This window comes from Cnephaeus nilssonii (assembly GCF_951640355.1).
Source record: "Cnephaeus nilssonii genome assembly, chromosome: 19".
NCBI classification, from domain to species: Eukaryota; Metazoa; Chordata; class Mammalia; order Chiroptera; family Vespertilionidae; genus Cnephaeus; species Cnephaeus nilssonii.
The window spans coordinates 11,330,153-11,348,602 of NC_137090.1; the positions used below are offsets into that span (position 1 = coordinate 11,330,153).

At 48.5% G+C, this 18,450-nt stretch overlaps 2 protein-coding genes across 6 annotated transcripts in view; both read right to left on the reverse strand.

Annotated features, from left to right (window-relative positions):
• Window positions 1–3,462: 3,462 nt before the first annotated feature.
• Window positions 3,463–10,542, reverse strand: SLC35B1 (solute carrier family 35 member B1). Of its 3 annotated transcripts, none has more exons than XM_079796843.1 (9): window positions 10,176–10,536; window positions 9,353–9,456; window positions 8,646–8,776; window positions 8,326–8,356; window positions 7,595–7,752; window positions 6,337–6,463; window positions 5,479–5,585; window positions 5,163–5,316; window positions 3,463–3,699 (listed from the first exon to the last, which is right to left on the reverse strand). In XM_079796843.1, exons 1-9 carry the CDS (start codon window positions 10,379–10,381, stop codon window positions 3,647–3,649), a joined length of 1,071 nt encoding a protein of 356 aa, XP_079652969.1. In that variant the 5' UTR covers window positions 10,382–10,536; the 3' UTR covers window positions 3,463–3,646. The 3 variants fall into 3 exon arrangements, with proteins under 3 accessions (XP_079652969.1, XP_079652971.1, XP_079652970.1); XM_079796845.1 differs by having other exon boundaries at window positions 8,646–8,751; window positions 10,176–10,311; XM_079796844.1 differs by lacking the exon at window positions 9,353–9,456 and having other exon boundaries at window positions 8,646–8,751; window positions 10,176–10,542.
• Window positions 10,543–12,631: 2,089 nt separating this feature from the next.
• Window positions 12,632–18,450, reverse strand: part of FAM117A (family with sequence similarity 117 member A) — a 40,241-nt gene continuing 34,422 nt past the window's right edge. For all 3 annotated transcript variants that reach the window (XM_079797652.1, XM_079797654.1, XM_079797653.1), the window contains 3 exons: window positions 17,653–17,854; window positions 16,434–16,584; window positions 12,632–13,875 (listed from right to left, as the gene is read on the reverse strand). In XM_079797652.1, the coding sequence (XP_079653778.1) occupies window positions 13,575–13,875; window positions 16,434–16,584; window positions 17,653–17,854 (654 nt within the window). In that variant the 3' untranslated portion in view covers window positions 12,632–13,574. The remainder of the gene's footprint in view (window positions 13,876–16,433; window positions 16,585–17,652; window positions 17,855–18,450) is intronic.

Sequence of the window (18,450 nt, forward strand, 5' to 3'; positions counted from 1 at the left end):
AAAAGCAGCATACCTGTCAGCCCTCCAAATTATTTGGAAATTCTCCTAGATCAGGAAATCCAAACAGCTGGGCTTAGCTCGCTGACCTGACCTGTGGTGAGCGGACTCACTCTGGGGCCTGCCCTCCCACAGAGTCGTGTGACCTTCAGTTAATGCAGTTTCAAATGTGGGGAGACTTGTTTCTGGCCCCAGCTCTCCCCAGGAGTGTTGTAAGGATAAAATGTCACGGACTAAAAAGCTTTGGGAAAGGAGGAGCTCAATAAATACATGAGATTGCTGCTCCTAAGGACAGCTGGTGTGTTCTCAGTGGGAAGGGCCGAATGATCCCGCAGAGACCCAGGGCAATTTCTCTGCCAGGGCATCTGGGGAAAGTGACCAGCACCACTCATAAAATGTGCAAACTGTTCCCCTGCAAGTGGGACCAGACAGACTGCAGAGGCAATGTCTCCTGAGAGGCTTTGCTCCTCTCCCTCCAAGGGCACAGGTCCAAGATACTAGGCCGCAGGGAACCTTGCATTCCAGCTCATCTCTCAGGGACATGCCCAGGGACCTCCCGCGGGTCACCCAAGCTTCCCTAACTTGTTTTTTCATTTCTACAGGTGCTTGCTCAGTCCTCTTCATGAGGGTGTCACAGGGCTGAGAGAAAGCACACATCCATTCCTAAATACCTCCCTTTCAAGATTAGCCAGTGTTTAAATCCTGCCCCTTTAAGACCTTTGGAAAACAATGTATAATTTTTGTTTCTTCTCAAGTTTAATTCCGGAACAGCTTTCCCCATGGTTTTATCCCAAATCACATTTGTGGGTCACTCCCCTTGCCATGGTGTACAGGACATGGAAAAACTGCTTGCCCTAGCTGGTTTGGCTCAGTGGATAAAGCGTTGGCTTGCGGACCAAAAGGTCCCGGGTTCGAGTCAAGGGCACATACCTTGGTTGCAGGTTCCTCCCCGGTCTGGCCTTGGTCGGGACTCGTGCAGGAGGCAACCAATCGATGTGTTTCTCTCACATGGGTGTTTGTCTTTCCCTCTCTTCCACTCTCCCTGAAAGTCAATAGAAAAATATCCTCAGGTGAGGATTAACAAAAACAAACAGCCGAGGAGGTGGATCTGATGGTTTGACCAAAATAGACACAGTACAATACACTTCAAACTCGGAGAACAGTGTCTGGGGAAAGCTGTGCTGGTTCCCTCCCTTCCACACATAGCGAGAATTAACTGCACAAGAAAGCCCTTTGATCTTTAGAAACACGAGGCATCAGGCCGCCCAAGGTTAGGGATCAACATACTTTTGTTTGAACTTGTCTGGCATTTCGTTTGTATCGGCCTTATTAAACCTAACAGTGTTACCCACTTGTCTAACCTGGCCCTCTCAGTTCCCGTGATCCTGTCGGTAAGCATGCCACCCCGAACAAGCTGGCAGCTCACACGTTTTCAAATATCTCCCAATTCAATTGGAAGATGTCTCACTGCAGAGCCACCCTTCTGCCTGAGCTGTCACTTGAAGCAATTGGAGGGAGAAGCACGGGAGAATCTCGCCAGACAGTTTAAAGCCCCATGCTCTGCTTGGCAGTGGACCCAAAGCTCACTACCTCCTCCTTTCATCTTCCCACACTCTCTCCAGCTCAAGCCTCACCGTGCCCAGACACCTCCCTTCCTTGCTACCCCTGAACGTTTGAGATACAACGATTTGTTTACCCATCTCCCTATTAGACTATAAACCCTTAAAGGGTAAGTACTGGTCCTACTCAACTTTGAGCTCCTAGCATTTCACAGCATGTGGCACAAAAGGAAGTGTTAGGTGGACAGGGGACTGGATGAACATACCAGAACCTGTCTCCTAGCCCACTGTTGGTAGGACGTTTGCTTTAGTAACAGGTGAGAGCCATGCTGGGTTGTTGAGAATTGTCTTGTTCTTGGTGACTAGTATTAGGCATGTCTGAGACAGCTAGTTGGAAATGGCAGGGGTAGAGGTAGGGGAGTGTTCTGATAGCTGGGAAAATGTCTCTTGTTAAACAGTAGGCCCCTGCCCCTGGTAACATACTACCCAACTGATCCACAGGAGAAGACAGTTTGGAAGAACCATCAGCAATTAACGCAACTTTCAGGATGAAAAAGAGTGGGGCCCTAACTGGTTTGGCTCAGCGGATAGAGCATCGGCCTGCAGACTGACCCGTCCCAGGTTCGATTCTGGTCAAGGGCACATGCCTGCGTTGTGGGCTCGATCCCCAGTAGGGGGCGTGCAGGAAGCAGCCGATTGATGATTCTCTCTCCCTCTCTGAAATCAATAAAAATATATTATAAAAAATAAGAGTAGGGTAAGGAGTGAAGAAATTTCAGTAGATGTACCTAAAACCTCTTCTCTCAAGTTCAAAATGAGAGGAGGCCTTAGGGCCAGAGCTGCAGCGACACCCAGGCCCCTAGAGGGAGAGGAGTGCAAATGAGACAGGGCTTGAAAGGCTGGGCGGGGGGTGGCAAGGCAGGGCTCAGGAAGGAGGCTGGGCTCCCATCTGGAGAGCCCAGGGCCGGGGCTGCTGAACAGATGGAGTGAAAGTTGCAGCTGGTGGAAATGCACTTTCATGTGTAAAGTGTGGTCCCTGGAGGACTGCGATTTCCAACTCCGAAGGCAGCAGTAGGCAGGTGGCTCCGGTCCACGCTCCGCCTTCTCCCCCCATTGCCACCCAGAAAACTCAGCAGCGGCTGTGCCAGGACTCAGCCACCATGCCTTCCGCCAGCAACAGACAGAAGCTGGCATGGTGACACCTTGGCTCAGCCAGGACGGCAGAGGACTGCAGTACGTTAGCAGCTGAAGGGGGCAGGAGAATAGGAAGGATTAATCCAGCCTCCCCAGGAGGGGACCAGGTGGACTCAGACAGAGATGGAGAGGGAATCAGACCTTCCAAAGCTGTTCACGACATACATTTGGGTCTCCGCTCTTGGGTGAGCTTGGCTGAAGGGGAGGCAGTGGGAAAATGTGAAAACAGCAGACTCTGAGGCTCTGGGCTCAGTATACCCAACCTCAAGAGAAGTTTCCTCAGGCGAGAATATATATAGTTTTTTAAAGAAATATTTCCCCACCAGAACTTGGAGAAAATGTGTGTTGTTTTTTTTTTACATTCTAAGGCTCTAATCCAGCCACCTCTCCTGGCACATTTAGACTCTCACCTGTGGGATGGAGGATGCAATCTATTAAAGTTCCTCCCTATAGTGGTTAGGCTCTTGAAGGAATTAGCCACCCAACCAGGTAACCACACCTGAGAGGAAGCAGCTTGGGAATGGGCATCAAGGTCTGCCTCTTCCCTCTTTCTCTCTCTCTCTCTCTCTCTCTCTCTCTTTTTTTTTTTGAAGAGCTTTGCCTACAATACTTGTTTCAGAAGCAATCTTAATAATAAAAGGGTAACATGCCCCTCTTTCTCTTTGTGTTAGGCTGTGCTCCAGGTCATCAAGAACAGAAACTGCCAACTCTGTCTTGTTAAAATCCAAGTGCTTTTTTTTTTCCTCCAGAATATGTGATTTTGCTTCCTTTAAAAAAAAACAACACAAAAAACAGACAAACCCAGTCGTTTATCCCTATTGTGTCCATTTTCCTAAGAGATATCACTATTTGAAATAATAACTTAAATATTCCTGCGGTGGAGGTAGTCTCTCTTCCTAGTGGGATGTCTTCTTGGCTCCTTTCCCAAACTTGGCATCGAGACCGAGACCTGTGGAAAGGGAGAAAATGGGCTGAGAATTATGGGGGAAAAGAAAACCTACCAATGACTTGGGGGGAAAAGAAATGTTCAGCCTTGATTCTCCAAAATTGGGGCTTTAAATAAAACTAGTTTCCAAACATGGGTTTTATAAAGCTCCCTCGGAGAAAAGAGAATGGCATCAAATGAAAAAAAAAATCACCAAGACACAGGTAATTATACACACACACACACACACATGCGTGTGTGTGTGTGTGTGTGTGTGTATTACAGCAAGACGGAAAGGAACAGTCAAAATTTCTAAGCTCATTCTCTCAACTCACCCATAGAAAGCATAAAATACAGAATAAATATAATAATTTTACCCTGTTCAGTTTCTGGGGAAACCTGAGTCACTGGAAGGAAATCACTAAAATTAAATGCTTATTAGAAAGGCTGGATTAAAAAAAGTTTCCTTACAACCCAGGAATTCTACTTCTGGATATTTATCCAAAGAAAATGAGAACACTAATTCAAAAGAATGTACGTTCATTGCAAGGTTATTTACAATAGCCAAGACATGGAAACAACGTAGGTGTCCACCAGTAGATGAGTGGATAAAGAAAATGTGATACACACACACACACACACACACACACACACACACACACACATTGGAATGTTAGTAATAAAAAAAGAATAAAATCTTGCTATTTGCAACAACATGGATGGACCTAGAGGGTGTTATGCTAAGTGAAACAAGTCAGACAGAGAAAGACAAATACTGTATGATTGCACTTATATGTGAAATCTAAAAAAACCAAACCAAACAAACAAATAAAAACAGACTCATAGAACCAAATAATAAACTGATGGTAAACAAAGGGAGCGGGGGGGCAAAGGATGAGTGAAAAAAGAAAAGGGGAATAAGATGTACAAACTTCCTGTTATAAAATAAGCCACAGAGATGTAGTGTACAGCATAGGGAATATAGGCAATAATATTGTAATAACTTGGCATGATGACAGACAGTTATTAGACTTACTGTGGTGATCACATCATCAAGTATAAAAATGTCAAATCACTGCCCTAACTGATTTGGCTCAGTGGATAGAGCATCGGCCTGCCGACTCAAGGGTCCCAGGTTCAATTCCAGTCAAGGGCATGCACCTTGGTTGCGGGCACATACCCAGTAGGGAGTGAGCAGGAGGCAGCTGATCGATGTTTCTCTCTCTCATCGATGTTTCTAACTCTCTATCCTTCTCCCTTCTTCTCTGTAAAAAATCAATAAAATATATATTTTTAAAAATGTCGAATCACTATGTTGTACAACTGAAATGAATACACTATTGTATGCCAACTATAATTTAAAATTTTTAAGTTTTCTATAAAATAACTAAATAAATTTCATAATTACACAAGTACATTTTGGAGAGGAAAAATAAAGCTCTGTCTCTCAGTATGGCCCAGAGATGCCTGCTCTGCATGGCACTTACCCAAGAACACAAGCACAGTGCCCACCCACTGCATGGAGCTGATGGGGTTGGCAAAGAGGATGACAGAGGCCAAAATGGTGAAGAACTTCCGAGTTGTAGTGATGATAGAGCAGGTCAAGGGACCAAAATACACAACCGTCATGAAGATGAAGCTCTAGAGAATGACAGAAAAAAAGGGGGGGTCGGGTTGGTTCTTGAGTATCTGCCAGAAGGTCTGAAGTCTGAAACAGGGTATCAGAGTTAATCTTGCCACCCCTCCTCTCCCAGCCAGGCCAGTCTCTTAGGGAAGCCAAGCCACCCCCCTCAAAGCGCTCACCTGACCCAGGGCACTGGTTAGGCCAAAGAGCAGGATGTTATAGATGATGGCAGGGTACCTTTCAGCAAAGCTCAAGAACTCCCAGAGCTCGCCAGTGAACAGGATTGCTAGGGAGAAACGTCAAAAGGTGAAGGGTGCTTCCTGTGTGCCCATACCCTTGCATACACCCGCACAAGGCCCACTAAAGTACTCTGAAAGAGGACAGGATGTGGGAAATGCATGGAGTGAGCTTTTATCTGCCCATCAGGCATCCTTTTTCTATTTTCCTGACTGAGAAACTAACTAGAGGCTCTTCCTAAAAAGGCTTGATAATTAACTAGTTACTTCTGCCAAAAGTGGTTGAAAGCAGAGATCCTCAGATGTTGTGGAGATACTGATCCACACATCCCTAGTTCAAGGCAGCCCCAAGCACTGGTCACTGCCAGACATCAGCAGCCTCCTCTGTTATACTATAAAAAAATATTTACTTTCTCCATGTGCCCAGATTTGGAAAAGATTATGAAGTACTGATCTAAAAGCAAATACATCCATTTTCAAACTATATTCAACATACACCACATGCCAATGCCTCACCTCCCTTAGAAGAGGACGAGTTCCCAAGGCACCCCTTGTCCTACCGCTGTGTGTCCTCCCATGTTACTCAGCACAGTGTGCCCCGGCTGAGCCAGGAACGAGTAGCAAGCCGAGCCTGCGGTGAAGGTTTACCCAGGACAATTCTCGGGGGCTTGCACAGAGGGCATCTTAGAGTCAAGGTAGGACTTTGGCTTGGGCAAAGTGAGCAACTGTCATTTGAGCTAGAGATCAACTAGAGTCTGCCCTCTGGTGATACACAGAAAGAACAGCAGAACGGCTCCTTACCAGCTCCCAGCAGCAATGTCGACCAAAGGTTAATGTTCAACATCATGTGGTTGGAGCCCGTTTGGAAATGAGCCCGCATGTGGTCCTGGGAAACACCTGTCAGTCCATCCAGGGTCAGAGATAATAACTGGAAAAGAAAGGTTGTACTTTGCGGCGAGACGGCCAACACTGCCCCTCCCTGACCCAGGACACAGGACTCTCACCTTTCTGAGACTCCTCAGAAAGCTGTTGCCTTAAGACAGAGTCCTCAGAACAAAATGCTGCCATTTGGTCATGGGTGGAGGATGGGGAGAGACCATGTAAGCTCCCTTGTCCCCCAGGCACTGGAATGACAGGCTATCTGAGCCATATGGTTGTAATGTAATCAGGACAGGGCAGGAAGCCTACCACTTTCTGACACACTGCTATGGAGCCCGGCGTGCAAGGACGGAGGACAGGTTGTGGTGAGCCACATACATTCTTCCATTAACGCTAGAGAGAGAAAATCTATTCCCAGCACATTAGCCTGCTGGCATGGAAGATAGCACTTGAGAGACTGGATTCTGTGGTCACACAGCCTGGATTAGAAATCTGAGCAATGTTAGCCACTAACTGCCACTTAGTAGCCATGTGATCATGGGCAAGTAACTTAACCTGTTTCAGTTTCTTCATCTGTAAAATGAAGATAATACTATTTATGTTATGAGGTTACTGTTGTAAAAATTAATCAATTAGTATGTAAAACACCTGAAACAGTGCCTATATACAGTAAGCAATAGCTATTATAGTATTACTAGAGGCCCGATGCACGAAATTCGTGCAAGAGTAGGCCTTCCTTCCCCTGGCTGCTGGCAGCCAGCACAGGCTTCCCTCTGGCACCCAGAAGGTCGTTGGGCTGTCTGGTCTAATTAGCATATTATACTTTTATTATTAATAGATTTTTAACTCTGGCTTCAGGTTTCTCAGAAAGCCAGTGAGAGACATACTACTCCTTCACTCTTTGTTCTCAGATCTCTGTAAAGTCACACGAGCATTTAGACATAAGCCTCAGTGTCATCCTTTTCCCAGGAGAGCTGAGCTGCAGTTAAATATTTCAGGCTCCCTACTATGGCCTTAGCAAAGCCAGGGGTCATGTAGCAAGAGACGAAGACCAAAAATGGGGGCAAGGAACACCACAACCTCTCTCAAGACCTGTAACGGGCCTTTTGCCTGCCTCAGTGGGGTTTTTCCTTGGTTAAGATGACTGAAAAAGGCCGCCTTTGCCACCAGGAACACATACCAGGAGCAGCTCTCCATAGCCAATTGTGTGTTCTTCCATCCCAACTACTTTCTTGGGTTTGTACATGAAAAGGGCCACTCCAGCCACAATTAGCAACACACACAGGTACTTGGCCATTGGGTACTTCTTCTTCAAGAGGGTCACTCCAAGGAGCATGACTACAGGGAAGAAAGAGAATGGAAAATTCAGGAACCCGTAGACATTGATAAGCCCAACACTCTCCTCCTAGGAGCCAAGAAAAGACTCATGGGAGAAAAGCATGTCCGTGAAGGAAGGCCTACAGAGGATAAGAGGAGGGTGTGGTATGAGGTTGGCACCTAGATAGAGACGACTGAGCAACAGGGTTGAACACAGAGTATAAGGCAGGGAAAAGGTAGATAACCAAGATGAAAGGTCCAGGAAGGAACAGGGCAAAGGTGGGTGCAGTGAGGAAGAGTGAAAAGTTGAGACAAAGTAACTGATGGTCAAAATGGAAGTTAGGGTGACAATGTAAACACATGGGACACCAAAATGACTGACCACGTGAAGCCTCTAGCTCCCAGCTCATGTATATCCAACACCAAAGGTACTGACACAGATGAAGGATGGCAGCGGGGAGGAATGGAGGGAAGTCCTGGGGATAGCTATCATGGATGATGAAGCCTGTAGAGGCTCAGAGCTCCAGCAGAGAAGGTGAGGGTTTATTATAAGAAGAGAGGATGGAAGATGGGAGACCATCTTCTTCTCCTTACCTGGAATTGGTTTGCAGGATTTACCAAGGACCTGAAATTAAATTCAGCAGATAATTTCTGAGCATCTGTGATTTGCCAGGTACTATGCTAAGTGCTGCATTAAGATGAGTAAGTGTGGGCCTGCATCAGAGACTGCAGCCTCAAAAAAGCAGCCCTATGGAGGCCAACCCACCACCGCTAAACCTCAGGTCTATGGCTCTTTGCACTCTAAATTCCTCAAACATCCTTTCTTTTTATTTAAGTCACAGACCTGAGGGAAAAATCCTTAGTCCTTTTCAAATAACTTCTGATCCAACCCTCATCCCATCCTGAGGTTTCACCTGAGTTGGGTAGTTGACAAACTGTAGTGCTGAGTTGCTGGAGACCATGGCACCCAGATAGGAGATAGAACAGGCAGCATAGAGCCAACTCCGGGTACGATCCACCCTGGCAGTGTCAAAAAACTGGATCACTGGGAGAAGACAAAAAAAGAAAACAGGCAAGAAAAACCTGGTGGGCCTAGAGCAAAAGTTAAACCCACATGGGAAAAAAACTTGTCTGTCAAAATAAGTACAAGCTATTTCTGTCCTCTTGCACTGGGAAATATCTGTAGATTATCCAACTCTCCAATCCCACCTAAGCCTAACACAAGACCACATGCAGGGCAGAGGTGGGGCACTGAATCATTCCGTTCAAGGGACTAGTTAGCCTGCTGTTAGCCCCAGGGAACAGGGAGAAAGCTCAAAACATGCTTGAAGTTGACACATAAAGGAAAACCAAAGGGACAAAGAAAAATTAAGTATTCTCAATGGGCATCTGTAATACAGAGGACCCATTCTCTGCACATTTGACTCAGTGGGTCTAATTTAAGGAAACAGGGTTTTACTCCATTCCAAAGCCATGAGTTTTGTAGACTCAACAGAAAGGCCATGTAAGTGCTAAGGGGGGTGGGAGATCTTGAGAGTTAGACCTTAAGATTGGATCACTGCCTAAAGTCCCGGATACAAAGGGGAGGGGACACATAACAGAATACTATCTAGGTACTCACAGATTTTGGCAAACACGGCATTGATCACACATTGGATGAAGACCAAAGTTAAGGCAAAAGTGAACGTCTCCTGCTTGGCTCCCTCCCCATACTTTCCTCGTGTTCTAGAAATGAAATGCATAAAAAAGAACGGGGAGGAATCAGTGTATTTCCTTCAGTGTCATCTCGTATGTCCAGAGGCACTTTAAACTTTGAAATTACCTTGCCTCGCTGGAGGTAGGGAGAGTTTGGTAAGGATCACCGGGCTCCTTTACCGAAGGGGCCCACCTTATTGGGTTTAGAAATTAGACATCCCAGCCTGCTAGTCCTGTAGCCTAGGACAAGAATGTCCTTAAAGGATGGAGTTAGAAGAAACGTAGAAAATTAGATGGTGAAACGAGGTACCCCAGGCAGCAGAAGGGATTTGGGCTACAGCAGCAAGACCGAGGGCGAAAGAGTCGGCTGTCTGCAAGCATCTAGGAGTTCCAAAGAGGAACCGGCACAGGTCACGAAAACCTGGTGGGGGTGGGGGTGGGAGTGGTGCTGGGGGTGGGGGTGGAAGTAAGTCCCAGCCTGTAAAACCCAAGCCCTTAGAACCAATAGGGGGGGAAGGAATCAAGGGAAGAACCATCACCAGGTCCCCAGAATCCAAACACCAACTTTCGCATTTTGGAAATCTGGGGCGGCTGAGCGGCGCTGCAAAGGTGGTGGGGTGCTGGAAGGGCGGGAGGGCGAGAGGGAACGCCCGGGGCAGGGGCGTGAAGACCGCGAACCCCACCACAGGCTGCGGGGAGGCGGCAGGATAGCGGGGGATGTCTGCCTCCCCACCCGGGGACCCGCTCACATCTTTTCCTGCAGGATCCCATAGTAGAAGTAGCAGACAAAGACGCCGAGGAAGCAGAGCGGCAGCCGCAGCCGGTCGGGCACCAGGGAGTTGCTGGCGGCCATGAGACGCCCAGAAGACCCCACTGGAGACCCGCTCACAGCCGGCAGCGGCAGCGGCGGCGACAGCTCCAGCCGGACATCGCCGACCGGCGACAGGGGCCTCATAGGAGCTGCATGCGACCGCCGCGCAGCAGGGCCCAACAGCCACCGCCACAACTGCCAGCTCAGGGCTGCCGAGGGGGAAACGCCTCAGAACCCAGAAACCACTTCCAAGGAAAGGAAAAGCACCCCGGGATCTTGGTTTCGTCTCTAGTGGCCAGGTGGGGGGCAGCTGCCCCGAGGTGAATGTCTTGCCCTCGAGATTTTCCAATCAGGCAACTCCGAGGACAACTACAACCCCGAGCTCGACGGGAAGACCTACGAGTTATGCGGGCGTGGAGTGATGATGTAGAAGGATGTGGAGGTCACCGATTGGCTGTGCCGTGTAAAGACTGACAGGTGGGCGGGGAGAAGGCGGGGCGGGCGGCTGGGCAAATCGAAGAGTCTTTTTCCCGGCCGGCCGTCAGGCTTCTACTGGGTCCTAACGCCGTGAAATGCTTAGTGGAGCTTTAGCGCCCCCTAGCCGCTGCCCAGCGTCTACCCCCACTCTGCCAGAAGAATGTTCAAGGCCCGGCTTAGGTCAGCGATCCTCCTCCTACGGCACTTCACTAGGCAAACCGAGGGCGGCAGGGCTTTTGTCCCCTCTCTCAAAGGCAGGGCAACCTACGTATGTCACCTAATTTCGTGCCATAGCTTTCTGTCTGTAAACGGGATAATTACTGAAAGCACCCCGTCCCCTCTTGACTGTCGTGAGGATCAAATGAGCTGAGGTTTGTGAAAGTGTTTTATAAATTGTAAAGTGTGCAGTGCGAAAGTATTAATTCCTCTTTCTCAATCCCAATCTTACTTCCTCACAACCTGGATGTGGAAATGGAAGCTGTTGGAAGTAAATTTTCTCTGGGGTCTTACAACTTACCAACAATGGAGCAAACCCTCCCGATTCTTTCCTATTAATGAGCTCCTTGCTGGACCCCCCCCCCCCCCCCCCTTATCCAAGTGTGGGGCATCCACTTGCTGGCACCAAGAACCAGGGCAAGACTGACCCCAGGTCTTTCCACTCCCCGCCCCCAACTCCCACTTCATTGCACTCTGGGCTATCTGGGCTCCTTGTCCCCGCTTAGCAGCCGGCTCCTTTGGCACAGCCTCGGGCAAAGGAAGGAAACTCGGGGCAGCACCACACCCATCACTCCAGGCCCGGCTGACTAATCAGGCTTTAGGGAATAGGCCAAATATCTTTCAGGGGGAGGGGTAAGAGAGAGAAGATGGGGTCTGTCCTCAATCCTTTCTCTCCTTCATATTAGTGGGGGAGGAGAGACCTCCATACATTAGCCCTTGCACTGTGTCTATCCACTGAGTGATTGCAGGGCACGGAGCAGCAGCTGGGAGAGACCTGGGTTCCAGTTCCCAGCTCTGCCTCTTCACCAGCTGGGATTTCAAACAATTCCCTTGCCCGCCGAGTCGTTTCCTCACCTGAAATGAATGGGGATGGAATAACAAGTGGGACAGTGCTGTGGTTAGAAGCAGGGGCACTGGATTCAAATGATCTGGTTCCCAATCCCAGCATTGTCTCTTTCTTTGTCTTTGGGGTAAACGTATTCAGTCTTTCTGCCCTTCCCTCAGGAGTACAGTGGGATTTATCACATTTCTCTCATTGAGTTGTTTTAATATTTAAATGACATTTTATGCAAGCGTTATCTGATGTTTACCAAGTTGGGATAGGAGTTTGTCTTGAGGTCTTTCAGATAGATATAATTGTAGTTATTATAACTGCCCTTGGGGTAGTCAACTTTTCATCCATACATTGGGGATTAGTGTCTTTTGTGAAAATGTTTTGTAAATTGCAAAACACCATCAGAATGTTGGGATGGTTGTTTCCATTTCTCCAAAAAGCCTAAGAGCTCTTACAGGTGCGGCACTATTAATTAGCTGAGAGGCAGCAGAAGGATAAGAAATTTCTTCTACTAGTCAAGGAGCACCCACAACGTCAGATTGTCTTCCATTGGTCACCCTAATTTCCTCTCTGAAACCCACCCTCCCAAGGTAGCTTTCCAGACTCATTCAAGAAAAGTATGACTCCTTCGCCAAACCTCCACCACACTCTTCATTCTGGACGGTCTTTCCATGGATCCACTGTTTATTCATCCATGTAAAGAATCCAAGCCTGGTGGCGTGAGGACAGGGACTCTGTTCATTGACATCATTATGTGTTAAGGCTCCTCTTAAAGACAAGGATGAAGTAATCAATAAAATACCCTCAATTTCCATCTCTCCCTTTTCGCCTCCCCCCACCACCCCATATTGAACAGAACCTCAAACTGCTGGGTATACTTATTTATTTGGTCTATTAACACCAAGATCTGCAAAAAAAACCAACAAAACAACAACTTCTAAACACAGGATAAGAAAACTTGAACATTAACATTCTTCTTCAATTTTGTGAAGCTCTGCAGTACGGAAAATATACAAACTTCAAACAGCTGCAAAAATAGTGTCTTTGGGAGAAAATAGAGTTTCTACATCGATACAAGAAAAATAGGCATTTTTCTAATCCAACCCAGTCCTGGGGCAGGTGGAGGGTATAGAGTCCCCACCTGCCACCTGGAGGAATGCCAGCTCTTCCTTCCTCCCCCTACCCACCTGGGGCTGGGCAGGTTGAGCTGCTGCTTAAGACAATCTTAGGATGAAAGTGAGATGAAAATGCCACTTGGGAAAACGCTAAGGTCCCCTCTCTGCCAGCAGCTGGATTGGTCAAGTGTTATGGCCCATTAGGGCGGCTTTGGTCAGCTCTTCCAATGAGAGGGAAGCATGGGGTGGAGGCTGAGAAGATGTGGGTATCTATCTCTTCCCGTCTCCTCTTCTATGTCCATGGAGGAGAGGGGAGGAAATCTGTGGCGTCCCCTCTACCCTGATCATGGCCAGCTTGCTCCATGACAAGGACAAGGGTCCCAAATACAGTCCTTTGGACTCACACCCAAGGGCAGGGGGCCCAAGACCCTCTGGGTGAGTTTTCCACCAAGTAAGAGAGGTGGCAAGAACACAGGTATGATCTGTGAGCTGCCCAGCTGCTAGCGGAGAAGGCAGGTCCCCTCCCACTAGGAGGGACAGCGTCCATCAGAAAGAGGACCCAGGGCTTTGACACAATAAATGAAAGTGCTCGAAGGCCGAGAGGGAAGGGCTCCTTTATCCCCCACCTCAGGGGCGCTAGGGAGGGGCCTGCCACCAAGGCACTGGTCTCCGTGGTGAAGGGGTGGGGTGGCCCTCAGACCACCAGGGAGCTGTGGAAAAGCACGGGCTCTTCTGAGGGCGGGGTGTGCTGCCATGGCTCGAATGGCAGCGAGGAGGCCTTGGAGGCCTCTGGATCCTTCCGAGGCGGTGGCCTGGGGCTGGCGGGAGGGAGGGGGGACCCTGGGCTTGAGGGGCAGTTTCGGAAAATGAAGCCCATGCTGGGGAAGAGGGGCTTCATCAGGCTGACAGGGCAGAAGGCCGAGCCGGTCGGGTTGAAATGGACTTTGTTCTTGTCGGGACAGGAAGTCAGGAAGGCCACATCAGGACCTGGAGACCTGGAGGATGGAGAAAGAAGCACACAGATATACACATGTGTGCACACACACGCATGCGCACACACGCATGCACACTCGGAGCAAAAAAGAAACCTCCAGTGTCCAGGGAATAGAGAAGCTGGGTCTCTGTTAAAACAGGATGGTAACTTGACCAAAAAATAGCAAGGGTACTGAGCAACAGCCAGTCTTTGGAATCCTCGGCTCTTGTGTTTTAGAAATATGGCTGAACAACAGGAAATGGAAACAAGAGGGATTAAAGCTAGACAGGAAGGAGAACTTCCTGACAATCTGATTCTAGAAGAGACTACGGGATCTTTTAATTTGGGAGATTTCATCAGTAAAACCATGTTTTGGGGGCAGACCCCTTGACTGAAAGCAGAGATCCAGGCAAATGACTTTCTAAGACTTTTTATAGTCTAAAGCAGGGTTTCTTGGCCTCAGCACTATTGACATTTGGGGCTGGATAATCACTGGTTGTGATGTCATCCCTGGACCCTACCCACTAGGTGCCAGTAGCACCTGACCCCCTCCCTCCAGGCTTTGACAACCGAAAATGTCTCCTGACGTTGCCAAATGTCCTGTGGGAGTAAAAATTGTCCTCCATTGAAATCTCCTGGCCTAAAGAATCTCACTCTTGAGCACATTGGGAAGGTGTGATTTTTAGAATATGTGCTAGGAGGGAAAGATAGCAACCATTGCGGGAAAGGCAGCCAGACCTCATCAGGAGCTCTAGGTTCTAACTCATCATGTGGTCGTGGCCTGAACTGTCTCACCTTTAACGAGGAAAGAATCATCCGTACCCTTCTGATCATGTAGGGGAAATGGGAGGGTAAAAGGAGGTTAGGTCGGAGAGTTCTAGAATAAGGAATCCTTATGATAAAAAAAGGAAGTGTATAACCATGTTTTGAAGTTTAAACAGCCCGAGAAGCTGCTGGTTGTGAGGATCCTGAATGAAGATGAATGTGTAGGAAGATGGGGGAAGCTCTGTCGCCAGTGGTTCCTATCAACTACCTTTTCCTTGAAGAATTGTATGTACAGAAAAAGGCACTTGGTGTAGAGCCTGATAAGTTGGTTACTACTTTAGGTGTAAATTCTAAGAATTCCAAACCCAGGAAGAAGAGTGGAATGGGCAGGAGAGGGAACGTTCTCGGGGTGCATTGACGCACGCGGGGAAGGTGACCCAGAGACCAAGCAACGTGTGAGGGACATGAGGGCAACCAGCATGACCTTGAACAGCTTGATTCCCTCCCTGGGAAATCCAGGCCATCTCACGGGGTCAGCAGCTAGATAGGAAGAGGAAAATGTGGCAAAAGAACCACTAAATACAAGAACTTCCCATAGGAAAGTTGACACAATGAAGAGACCCCAACGAGCTGAGAATTTCCATCCCGGGATAGCTTAGAAAGGAAGTGATGGATTAGCACCTTTCTCAAAGGGTTGACACGGGCAGGAATCTAGATGAGATGACTTTAAGACCTCTTCCAACATTGAGTCTACAAAAGACTCAAGCAAGCAACTGCCCAATTTCCACAAGCAATCCGATGTTGTAATTACTCAGCTATAGCGTGGACTAGGGAAGGGCACAAAAGTCCAGAGTCTGCTACACAATCTGGCCTCTTCCCTCCAATTCACCCAGAGACTCAGGGTTCTGGAGAGAAACCAGGCAACAGTGATGCGAGAAACACCCCAGTTGGCTATGGTTTTCTCCTTAACTCCTACTCCGGGTTATATATGTACCTCCTGCTACTACCCTGGGCCGGCCTCTCCCCTACCTGAGATGCAAATGGAGTCCTCAAGGCCACAAACCCTGTCCCAGCTAAATGTCCACTCATATACTGTGACCAAACTTCCTGACTGCCATGGAAACCACAGCGTCCATGGTGAATCTGCCTTGATGAATATTAAAGCTGGTGGGGGGAGCGGGGAGTGAAATGAGTTCTTAGGGTGCCTATCACAGGGGCTGGCTGTGTGGACATGTGGAAGGGTCAGCTCTCAATTCTCTCTGCTAATGGAAGAATGGCTTCTGAACTGTCCAATCAGGTTCGGGAAGATTCCATAGGCCTTACTTGCAAAGACGGGAAATTTCTGTCTGGACATTCCTGACACTTGAACCTGCAGGGTGAAGACTTGACTCAGAAGCACCTAGAAAGCTTCAGTGGGGACGAGACACTTCTCATCTCTGCCTGAAGAGAACTACTAATATATCCTCTCTCTCTCTGATTATGGTCTAGCAAATTCTCACACCTTCCCCAGGGATGGGAAAAAAATAGCAGAAACAAAGGGTTTAGTTTCAGAGCTCTTTCCTTTCCAGCTCCTGCTGCGCTGGTGGCTGGCATGTGGGCAGAGAGAAGGTTTCTATGGAGATAATGATAAGCAAAAATTTGGTGCTCAGAGTAGGTAATGTCAACAAGTTTGATCATGGAAAATCCGCAGTACCAATCATCTAAAGTTGACAGCACCTCTAGGATGAGAAAGAGTCCAAGATGGAAGCAGGGCCTAGCCGGTGGGACAACACAGGGCTAGCCCCCTATCCCTGCCCCTCCCGCTAATGTACTCACGTGGCCTCTTCAAACACACGCACTCTCTCACAGCCTTCCGGAGGCTCCCGTTTGAAGACGTAGCTGTGATTGGGCCGAGGGGAGGAGGCAAACGCAAGGACTGGAGATGGGCTGCCGTCTTCAAGGAAGGCCGGGTGGCCTGGAGGGGAGGCTGCAAACAGAGCAAGGCTGAGTCCGGTGGCGCTGAAGGAAAGATCTCCACCGCCCTCCGCTCAGGCCCTGGTGTGAAGGGAAAGGGCTGAAGACACAGTGAGGTGGGGGCAGGGGTCATGCTAATCCAGGCTGTTTTTCTATACTCTACCTTAAAAGATCTTTGAGGCAGCTTACAAAAATACGTATCTTGTTACACAGGATAAAAACAATGCAGCTGAAGTGACAGAAAAGTCAGGTCTAAGACCAACTGTATATTCCAGGAGATGTACGGCGATTGGAACTCCAAGCCTCGGACTTAAAGGAACCCTAATTTCTGTCTCTCTCTCTTCCTTCTTCCAAGACTGCACTGCCCTGCCTGCCAACATACCATAGCTTCTTCCTCTCCACAGCCTTGAAAATCTATCCCTTCTTCCAGGAAGAGCTCTTGTACTGACTCAGAGAAGCAATCTTTACTCAACCCCACTCGTGGGATAAAATTCCTCTTGCTTTTCACACAGCGAATGTACTTTGCCTAGCTTGCAAATATTGACTTTATCTGTATTTATCTCACATTTATTCCTTATTACTCTGGGCTCTGTTTACCTCTGTGTGTTGTTAGGTCCTGCCCTTGGCCAGCCTCCCTCCTGGGGCTGCTGTGAGAATCAAATGAGGCGATGCAGGCAATGGTGCTTTATAAAGTAAGGATCATTGCTATCAGGAGGAAGGACTGGTATCTTGTCCTGTTCGTGATGCGGCCAGGGCACAGCAGAAAGTAGAGATTTGGGGTCAGAGAGTTTGGGTTTCCATCTGGGTCAAACCAGGGCACATTCTCTTATTTTATATCATTTACAACCTCCTTGAGACCTACTGCTGGTAATGGGTACAGTGGACACCTGAACAGACTCGAGGGCTTTCAAGCCAAATATGGGGATGGAGGGAGTGCTTCTTTGGATTCCAGTGAGGATTAAATAAAAGTATAGGTGCAGGGACTTTATGTAAATTACAAATCAGAATCGATACCAAGGACCATTGTTATGACTAGTATAATGTATGGAATAAAGATGACTCACAAAGATATACTGCTTACCTTTGTCGTTGGGGATGGATGCCAGGTCCTCGACAGCACCCCGATGTTCCTCGCGGCTGGTCTGGCCAGAAGGCTGGGGGGATGCCAGGGGCATGGAGGGAGAGCTGGAGAGGTTGCCAGGCTCCAGGAGCAGGAGGGGGAGATCACAGCTGCCACTCTGGGGGGGAGCAGGGGCGCGGTGCCCATCAGGAATATCGAGGATCTGCCGGGGAAAGGGTGGGTGATGACTCTGTCCTGGCTCTTCAGGACTACAGAGCTGTGGGGACCCTTGGGGTCCTCCCTTGGCCCTTGTTTCCATCCTCTATTCATAACACACAGCGACAGCAGGACGCCATTTCCTCAAGTCACTGATTTCCCGACTCCCCCAGCCCCATCTAAGGGAAAACCCCTGCTGTTTCTCCCCCAGCATTTTGTTCTTCCCCTGGTGGCACTTGCAGCTGAGTTATAATTGCCTATTTATCTGAATGGTTTCTCAATGTGTCACCCCTATCGGGCTGTAAGCCTGAGGGCAGGGGCCTTCTATGTGCCAGCCACCAGGACACCATACCCGCTGTAGGCCACTACAGGACAAGTATGCAAAACATCATCACGCACTAAACACCCCTGCCCCCTTTCACATTCAGTGGCACTTGGTACCCACAGCTCACCAAATTGTGCGCGTGTGTTTGGGTGGGTATAAAATTCTACATATATGCCGACTTAAAATCACCCAGCAAGTAAATCGTACACTGAGGAGTGTGCCCACTAGAATTATATTAATACTGCCCAACTGGCACTCCCCAATTGTACTGTGTCAGT